This window comes from Hyposmocoma kahamanoa, unplaced genomic scaffold, assembly GCF_003589595.1.
Source record: "Hyposmocoma kahamanoa isolate Upper Pololo Valley unplaced genomic scaffold, ASM358959v1 78875, whole genome shotgun sequence".
NCBI classification, from domain to species: domain Eukaryota; kingdom Metazoa; phylum Arthropoda; class Insecta; order Lepidoptera; family Cosmopterigidae; genus Hyposmocoma; species Hyposmocoma kahamanoa.
This window is the reverse complement of record NW_020653986.1, coordinates 2,937-12,739: the sequence shown is the minus strand read 5'-3', so window position 1 is coordinate 12,739 and position 9,803 is coordinate 2,937. Positions and strand designations below refer to the sequence as shown.

The 9,803-nt window shown below is 37.0% G+C and overlaps 1 protein-coding gene across 1 annotated transcript; it reads left to right on the top strand.

Annotated features, from left to right (window-relative positions):
• Positions 1-4,047: 4,047 nt before the first annotated feature.
• LOC113233501 lies at positions 4,048-4,401 on the top strand (the record flags this gene model as incomplete). Its single annotated transcript, XM_026468626.1, has 1 exon — positions 4,048-4,401. A coding segment is annotated over one exon (354 nt), but the record flags the coding sequence as incomplete, so codon positions are not given.
• Between the last annotated feature and the right edge of the window lie 5,402 nt (positions 4,402-9,803).

Sequence of the window (9,803 nt, the reverse complement as noted above, 5' to 3'; positions counted from 1 at the left end):
CAAAACAATACAATTGTTTTCAGGAAGAATATATTATTTTAGACCGTTGGGACCTTTAAAGAGCCCGAAACGTTAGGTTTGTTTGGAAAAACAAATGTATGCGATTTAGATGGAATGGTGTCGTTGTTTTAACACCTAGCGACGGCTTATTTGATTCTATAATTATTGGCGCGTGAGTCGACGAACAATATTAGAATGTGTACCCGTCCGTACATGGTGCGACGCGCCAGGCGTGCACACACATACACCCGCACGCGTTGCGTTTGATACACCAATTATAAACATGTTATGTATACACGTTTCGGTGCTCATAAATGTCGCGGAGAAAAGCATTTCATGACCAGGCCAAATAAAATAAGTCAGTCGGAAGAGCGTTGTGGTTATTTACTGGTGAAAACGGGGCACAAGATATTCACAGAAACTGCGACGTGAATAGAAACATGAACTAATACAAAAGAAAAAACTGTGGAACCCAATGTATAACATCAATATTTCGCGTATGGAAAGAATTCAGCATAAATTTGTTCGTTACTTATGTTTTAAAATTAATAGGCCTTACCGCTCTTCGAACTATTTAGATATCTGCAAAAGACACCATATACTTCCCCTTGAATTGCGACGTAAAATAGCAGACATAAACTATCGATTTAAAATTACCACCAATGTCGTCGATTGACCCGAGCTTCTGTCTGAGATTCACTTAAGGGTTCCAGCTAAGCATTTACGTAACGAATCAGTAATTCATTTACCTGTGTCGCTTTCCAAAATTATAAGCGGAATACGTTTATAGCGTGCTAGCAATAATTTTAACAAAATTTCTGCTCTTTACGATTTTGATTTGTTTAACACAAACTGTGCGTACGATAAGAAGGTACTATCTAATTCATTTTTTTCTTACTAAAGTTCTTACTAATTTGCGTAATGTTACATTGCTTCTATCATGTATCATGTGTGTGTGTACAATGTCGTTTAGTGGTTTAGTGTAGTCAATGCTGTATTTTGCTATTGCATTTTTATCAATAGGGAACTGTTTTTGCTTATAATTATTTAATATAGCTTATATTACATTGTGATACAAGCTGTTTGTACCCTCAAAAACAAAATAAATAAATTAATAAAAACTCGCGCACATGAAACACTATCTAACTCGAACCAACGGTAATGGCGGAATCTCGAATACCAACTGGGGCGCGCGGGGATGAGGGTCAGTAATCGCGCTTAAGACGGAAGTTACCAGAAGTCGTTTAGTTATTACCACATTTGGTTATGCAAATGGTCATATTTTGGCAAAAAAGGGTCGACTGCGAGAAGCGTCATTTAGATTCAGAAAGTCTAATCGATTAAGTCACTCGGTGATAGGTGGTCGCGATATCGGGTCGGACTAGGCGTGTCAGATGGCCGGAAAATCCGGAATTGTCCCGGAATTTCACGTCTTGTCCCGTGTTCAGTGATTAGCATGGTAACCGTTCGGCCACGGAGGCAGAAATTTAATATAAAAATATTGATTGCGAATTACGTAAAATATTTGTAGGTAGGTAGGCAGTTAGGTACTCAACGAGTATTAAGAACTCCCAAAAGATAGTAGATAATAATGTTACGGTCAAGTTATGACCGTCAAATTAGATAGATGGACATCTGACAAATTAGTTCTAGCAGTAGACGGCCCGTCTCCCTTACCCAAGTAGAATTGTCCCGGAAATGATAAATCAGTATCTGGCAACGATAGACCGGACACTTGCTTCGGACGCACTAGGTGAGGTTGTCACGTTATAATTTTGAATTTATAATTCTGACCTGTTACAAGAAGATCAGAAATTTGGGACAAAAATATCCTTATCTTGTTTTGTTTCCACAATAAGTTCACCTCGCAGCATTGGGTTATCAGCGAAGCAAGTGGTCATATACATCAATCTGTCAAGGTTAAACTCGTGCGGCGGTATTTGCCGTCTCGAACTTCTGATTGTGACGCATGAATCAGCGCTAGTAATTTATGTCGTTGTTTATGACCGCATCGCACATCATTACGCTGCTAACAGATTGAATACATTTTTGCAATTAAAGCGTGATGTCTTAATCAACTTCACGTATTAACTGCATGCAATCGATCTCGGCTGCATGAAGTCGGTGTCGACCATGTCGACTGTATGCAGTTAAAGCGTGAAGTCGTTATCAACTCCATGCAGTCGAGATCTCGGATAACAGTCAATCTGTTAGCAGCCTAGGTGGTATAAAATAAATCGTAGCGCTCTAATAATGACGTAATTTCATTTCCATCAATGTAGAAGAGCTATTTGATGTTTGTTTTTAAACTATAACGGATTTTTATTATAGGCGAATATTAAAAAGTATCTACAACATCCACATTAGTTAAAAAGAAGCGTGCTTGTAGCTCATGAAAAAGTCTACCTTATCGAGTTCTTAGGTTTTCCCGATTGTTGCACATAGGAAATGGAACTATTTTTCCGGATTTAAATCGTGTATATTTGCTCTTTCAAAGAAACTAAAGTTACGGGCCCTTTGCTGGTCCCGTGGTCACGTTGGACAACCGTCAACCATGACCATGGGACCTGCTAAGGGCCCGAAACTTTGGCTTGTTTCAAAAAGCAAATAAATATACGTGACTTAAATCCGGAAAAACAGTTTCATTTCCTAAAGTCTACCTTGTTGAGTGGTTAGTTATCTACAGCATATTATACATGGAGCTACTAGAGTGACTTTAAAATCCAACTTTACCTTCTTTGGTGAGTAGAATTGTCTTATAAGTTATAATGTAATGGGATTTATGTCTAATTAATATTTTATGTATTTATATGTGTGTAGTTGTATATGTCCAATTGTTATCAATTACATATTAAATTATTATTACTAACTGTAATAATTAATCGTGAGGGGTTTCCTGGCCTCGAGATTATACTCAATGAACTTACCCACTGTGCGCTCATGACCGCAAGATGGGTCATCTTATATTACGAGTAATTGCGTAATGTCATTCAGAGTTGTATCATTTGTTGGATAAACAAGGTGTTATGAGTCAAGAACTTGTTCCCGTTTAACATTTATACCCAGCAGTGGGTGAAATCAGACTGTGGATGACGAAGATGATCTAGTTCACCGGGAAGATTGTTTAAAAAGTGAGACGTGTCTGACATGCAAAATTGACATATTTACCTGTCTCCGTGGCCGAACGGTTACCATGCCGGACTGCCACGCGGAGATCCCAGGCCATACAAATATTTGTATGGCCTACATTTATTTCTCTCGTGAGTTTGGGTGTAATTTGTGGTTGTCTATGTGTGTGTCCATGGCACACATGGCGACACAGATTCTCCCTAGTGCGAGTGTGAGAGAGAGTATGTGGGTTATTATATCGTAGTACATTTCAACCATCTTAACGTTGTCATGTAATCAATGTAAAGCGGTGTCTCGGTATAATTCAGCATTTTGTGAACAAATCTAATAATAAGTAAAAAAGAAACTATTTTGGATGGAACCACTATTATTGGCAAGCAGAAAATATCGAAGTCCTTGACACAGACTTTGTTTAAAAATATTCATAGTCTGTGTTTTATTTTTAGTAAATATTTATAGATCTTTTATGTTACACGATGCGCGATGTGACCTATCTGTAATTACTTTTCTTTATTTAGGGCATATGCATGGTTTTTTAGTGTTTAGGTGCAATTTAGACTTTAAAGCAGTTACATTTAGATTTTAAAGCACTGTTGTCATGGAAATCGGAAACAACGACGGTACCACAAACACCCAGACCCGAGACGATAAGAAAAGTTAGTTTTCTACATTGACTTCAGAGCTGCCGACACCATGAAAACAAGTGTGCAAGCCACTCGAGCACGGAAATCGTCTAATAATTATCTAACTGATTCATTTAAAATATTAGTAGCGGTAGAGGTCCTTGTGAAACGGTTCGCTGCCACCTTACCTATTTGCTGTCGAGCAGTAATGTGAGCATGTGTCACAAACAAAAAATACCCTGGAGAGGGTATCTGATTGGGGACGACTAAACTTAGTACATTTTAACCCCACCAGGACACAAATTTGCGCGTTCACGTTAAAAAGACTCCATTTGCTGCAGACCTTCAGTTCCAGAACAAGTCATTAAATAGCTCGGAGAGCATCGGGACCCTTGATGTCGACACCTCTTGTGACATTCAGTTCCTTCGTCACTTAGATGGCAAAGTCAAGCTGGCGTCCAAAAAGCTCGGTATGATCTACACAGCTAAGCGGTATTTCACTTCGGAGCAGAGAGTTCTACTTTATAAGTCTCTAGTCCGTCCCCACATGGAATATTATTGCCATCTTTGGGCGGGAGTTCCCGAATGCCAGCTTGAAAGATGTGCTACGAGAATTGTTGACGATCCTGTGCTTGCTTACAGACGATAGTGAACCACTGTCTCCGAGGAGTGACTTTGCCTCCCTACGTCTGTTCTATCGCCCGTGCAATGGTCAATGTTCTGAAAAACTGTTTGACATGATGTCAACAACAACGTTTTGTCATCGCGCCTCTCGCCACGGGCAGGGAGTCCATCCTCAGTCTCTGACTCGATCTCGTACTGAACGATTTCAGATGAGCTTCATCCCTCCATGTACAATTAGGTTGTGGAATGAACTCCCTACCGGGGTTTTCAAACAGGAATACAGCATAGAGCCCTTCAAAAGGGTTTGAAAAGGGTCCTAAAGGGTTGGCAACGCGCTCGTGACACCCCTAGTGTTCATAGGCGACAGTGACCGCTTTCCATCAGGCGAGCCGCATGCTTGTTTGCTGCCTACATAATATAAAATAAAATAAAGCGTTCTGGTTTTGAAAGGTAAGGGTGTTGGTGAAATTACAGGCACATGGGGCTTCTCAGCTTATGACGCAGAGTAAAAGGCGCAGTTACAGTGCCCCTCACATCTTTGTGATTAAAGTTCTGAGTGACACTGCAACTGTTACGGGCAGGCGTGTCGCTTACCACCCAGAGCACGCCTTGTTCGTCCCGTCATTAGGTATCATAAAAAGCACGTCGTGAAAATTTACATATAAATAAACAAACAACAAGATTTACATGACAAGTATAATTATTCTATAAATAAGTACAATATTGAATAAGACTGTACGCAGCTATTAACGCCAACTCCGGATGTGTGTGCGTAGGTCGTGTGTGTATGTGTAAAAATGAATGATAATTAGTTCTATTTATACAGGAATTATATTATGTATTATAAACCAACCTTTCCGGTTAATGACGCAATATACTTGAACGTTGGATGGGTCAAGGCAACCGCATAACCAATGACACCCATGTTATGCAATTATATTGTAACAAGTTGATAACATTATATACATTACCTTACATACGTAATGTATGTATATATATATATATATAATATATATATATATATATATAAGTGGTTGTGTTTAATAACTAATAACATACACCAAACACTTTATATATATTTGTACTGTGTAGTCCTACATTTATTTTTATAATACCTTCTTGTATTTTTTCCTAGTTTTTATCTTTAATTCAGATAACAGGGTCATTGGTTAGTTGCAGTTTTCTTAGAAACTTTGTAAAGACACTAAAATTTCAAGAACCATACTAAAATGAAGGTGTTTTTCAGCAAATTTTTATCTTTTGTTAAGTTGACTAAATGAAAGGGCGTATGACAGGGAAATCATACCTCCCGCCATGGTCGTCAAGATAGAGTTGGCGCTTTTTTTGCGCATAATGGCGTATTGGCGGGCACAAATGTCTAACCATAAGGGTTTCTTTTATATTTAATTTATTAACCGATTTGAAAAAAGAAGTAAGTTCTTAATTCAAATCAAATCAAATCAAATCGTTTATTTGCATAAAACATGGTGGTCATGATAACACAGTAATATACATATAAGTTCAAGCATGTTTCGCCCGAAGATAATTTAGGCATGCAAAATAAATGAAAAATAGGTCGTCACATGGTTACATTTACATTAAGTTATATATAATTAATTTAAATTCTTTTACATAAAAATTATTGTAGAAATTCCCTAATACTGTAATATACTTTATTCTTTAACAATTCATATAATTTAGTCTTAAATAATGTAATGGACAAGTGTTTAATGTCATTTGGTAATCTATTGTAAATTCTGACACACATACACAAACAATTTTGATTATATTTTTCTACCTTAGGTACGTCAAAAAAAATTAGTCTATTGGGATTTCTATAATTTCGATGGTTCACGTCAATACTCTTAATAAACAAATGTAAATTATTTTTCACAAAAATGCTGGCTTCATAAATATATAAGGCAGGCAGGGGTAATAAACCAAGATCTTTAAATATAGGTTTACAGGATTCAAGCGGAGTCCTACCAGTAATTGCACGTATACATTTTTTTTGTGCTAATAACACTCTGTTTATATTCGTACCATTTCCCCAGATAAGAAGTCCATAACGTAGGGTCGAGACTACATATGGTTACACAGACGTTCAATATTTGTATTCAAATAGTCACTATTAACATTATAATTTTTCACTACCTGTAGAACACAGGTAGTGAAAAATTACTCTTACTCCTACAAAAATTACTCACTACCTGTACAATTCGACTGCCTTACAGCTCCGCCACCTAGAGGAGATTTGGTAGTGGACTTTAGAGCCAACGGCTTAGCGGTGGCAACCATTAGTTGCGCAATGCGCAACGGGAAGTGTGCGTGTCTACAACTCCAATACCTATATGGAGGGTACCGTGCGTGCACCCGGGGCAGCCCAGCAACTAGCCTTTTGGTCTGGGGTCAGAACCTGATTGAGTAGGTCCCTGTGCGGGCGTGCTCGCACCTTTTCTATCATAACAAGGAAAAATACTGACATATGAAGAGACTGTATGGTGGAACCTTTGCCTAGGTAACCAAACAAATGGCGGAAATTTATTTAAAAAAATTACGAAAGTATTTACAATTTTAATTTCGCTATAACTTCGTTATGAAAGAGGTACACATTTTTTAAGAATAAGTATTAAAAAATATAATTTTGGTACATGTTTTTGGTATCAAATGTGTCAGGATTCGTTTAGATGTACACGGTACTCTGAAATCACAACATATTTTGACTTAGGAAATGAAACTATGTTTCCGGATTTAAATCGCGTATATTTGTTCAATCAACTGTGACCATGGGACCTGTAAAGGGCCCGTAATGTTAGTTTCTTTGAAAAAACAAATATGCGCGATTTAAATCCGGAAAAATAGTTTCATTTCCTATGTGTAACAATCGCGAAAACCTAAGAACTCGATATATTTTGACTTATTTCTCAGAAACTAACCAGCAGATCGAACTGTTTCCTTTACTTCACAATACAATTAAGGTACATATTTTTGGAGTTAGAAGTTTTTGTAGTTATTAAATAAACACTGGTAATCCGGGGTACACCCGCCGTTTTGACAGGCAATACGGCGGGTATTGACTATATTGCTATAATTTCGTTCTGATGGAGGTACAATTTTTTAGAACAGAGGTACTAAATAGTACAAATTAGATACATTTTTTTGATACCAAATTTGTCAGCATCCGTTAAGGTACACCCGCCATTCTGACTCTCACGGAAATGTTTGCATTACTTTCAAAAAATGAACACGGAAAGTTTGTCATTTATGGACCTGTATCGTATGGACTCGTATTATTACCCTGGTCTCACTGTCACTCGTCCTTTTAAGTCATACTCGTCCAGCAATCCCTTATTTCCCGGCCTCTGCAATAATGTATTACATATAAATTGGAATATCCCATTACACTAGTTATCCAGATTTGGGCGTTAATAGCTGCGACACAGTCTTAATGACTACTGTAGTTATTAACGAACATAATCTTATCATGTATATCTTGTTATTGTTTCAAATATTTTTTTTTAATTTACATAATTTTTTTATACTTAAATAGGGCAGGTATACCTGTAATTTTACACACATGTACGTAATTGGTCCTTATCTCACGCTGGGTAGGGTCGGCACAACTTGTATTTTTCTTCCACTCTATCAGCCGTCATTTCCATAAACACACTTTGTAGGTATAACTAAAAGCTAAAACTGTACATAGTGACATGATAGAGACAGTGCAGAAGAGGTTTGCAAGATTTGCGTATAAAAAGATGTACAATATTCACCCGTATCTTTCTCCTTCGATTGGATCGATTGGATTGGAAAGCTTATTACTGAGGCGTAATAATGTAATGATAATATATAATAATATTAATGTCATAATAATATCATATAATAATAATAATAATAATAATAATAATAATAAATACGATAATAATAATAAATAAATTAAATAATAATAATTTTTTTAGGCCTTGGGAGAGGCGAGAGTTTAAAATAAATACGATAATAATAATAATAATAATAACGCGCACACTCAACATTGCCCCGCACTACGGAAAACCCTGTGTCGCGCGTGGACACACACATAGACAACCACAAATTACACCCAAACTCACGGGAGAAATAAATGTAGGCCCTTAGAATAATAACGCATAGAAACCTAGTTCGCACACGCTAAGTGAGGCAAATTGAAGCGCGCCCAATGGGCCTACACGAGCGGGCGGGCCTTCAGCGCTCAAGGTCAACTTGCACCGCGAACAGCTCAAGAATTTTAGCTAAAAATGACGAAATGTGCGGTAAATGAGTGTAAAAATAAGTCAGACAAACATAAAATAGATACTAACGTCACATTCCACTAGGAAGTAACGCGTTTCAACTTGTATTTTTATATAAATATTCACTTAAACCGAAAATTAACCTACTACTAAAACTAGCCTACATGAATTTGATTTTTGCCTCACTTGTGACAGTTCGTTTGATATGAAAGTATCATTCTATGCGTTATTATTCTAAGTGTAGGCCATACAAATAGTTCTCCCGGCACGGGAATCGAACCACGAAACGTTCGGCCACAGAGGCAGTTTTGAACGGTAGGGTTGACAACATGAAAGTGGTATCTCGGGTGGGTCTGTAGGGTGCGTCTCTTGTTCTCGTGCACCTGCGATGGCGTGCTACAGCTTGGGCGACTTCTTTCTGCTTAACCAACACTGCAATCACGTGCCGACATACTCCATGATAGTCCAAACGAATTCATGAAATATGCTGTTTTGTGCCTCAATGAATTTTTGAAAATCCAAAGCAGAGTACCCTATGTAATTTAACTATAATTGAGTACATAATTAACTATATATTGACTAGCATATAAGTGTTTTGGCTTCCGCTGTAAACTTATATTGTAAATAAATAAAAAAAATAAAAATATAAAAGTTCCGTATTATTTTTACGATGTCCATTTGATAAACGTACTTTTGACGTATAAACTAAAGGGTAAACGAAATGTAGAGACTCTGTCTCAAAATTTTTTTTGCAAATTTCTTTAACAATGAGATGATAATTAACTTTTTATGAGTAAAAGATGTAACTCAAAACAGTAGTTGGAATGCAGCTTTTGCGGCTCCGTTGTAAGTTGTACGCACACTTCCTCAATGACAAGTGGGTTTTACCGCAATTTGCATCATATTGCGAAGTATTATATTATATTAGCAAAAACCCAATATACGACTGGTTTTTACTAAATTTACCTAAGTTTAAACTATATAACAATGTTGATAGTATTATACAAAGGAATTAATGTTTTAATATGCTTAATATAGAAGACATAAAAAAACCTAATGGTTTAACCATCGAGTATATAACCAGAAATAGAGACGAAATGTCATTTTATTTGTTTGAAAACTATTCTGCCAAATCATTATTGTGACAACTGCGCCAGAGCGC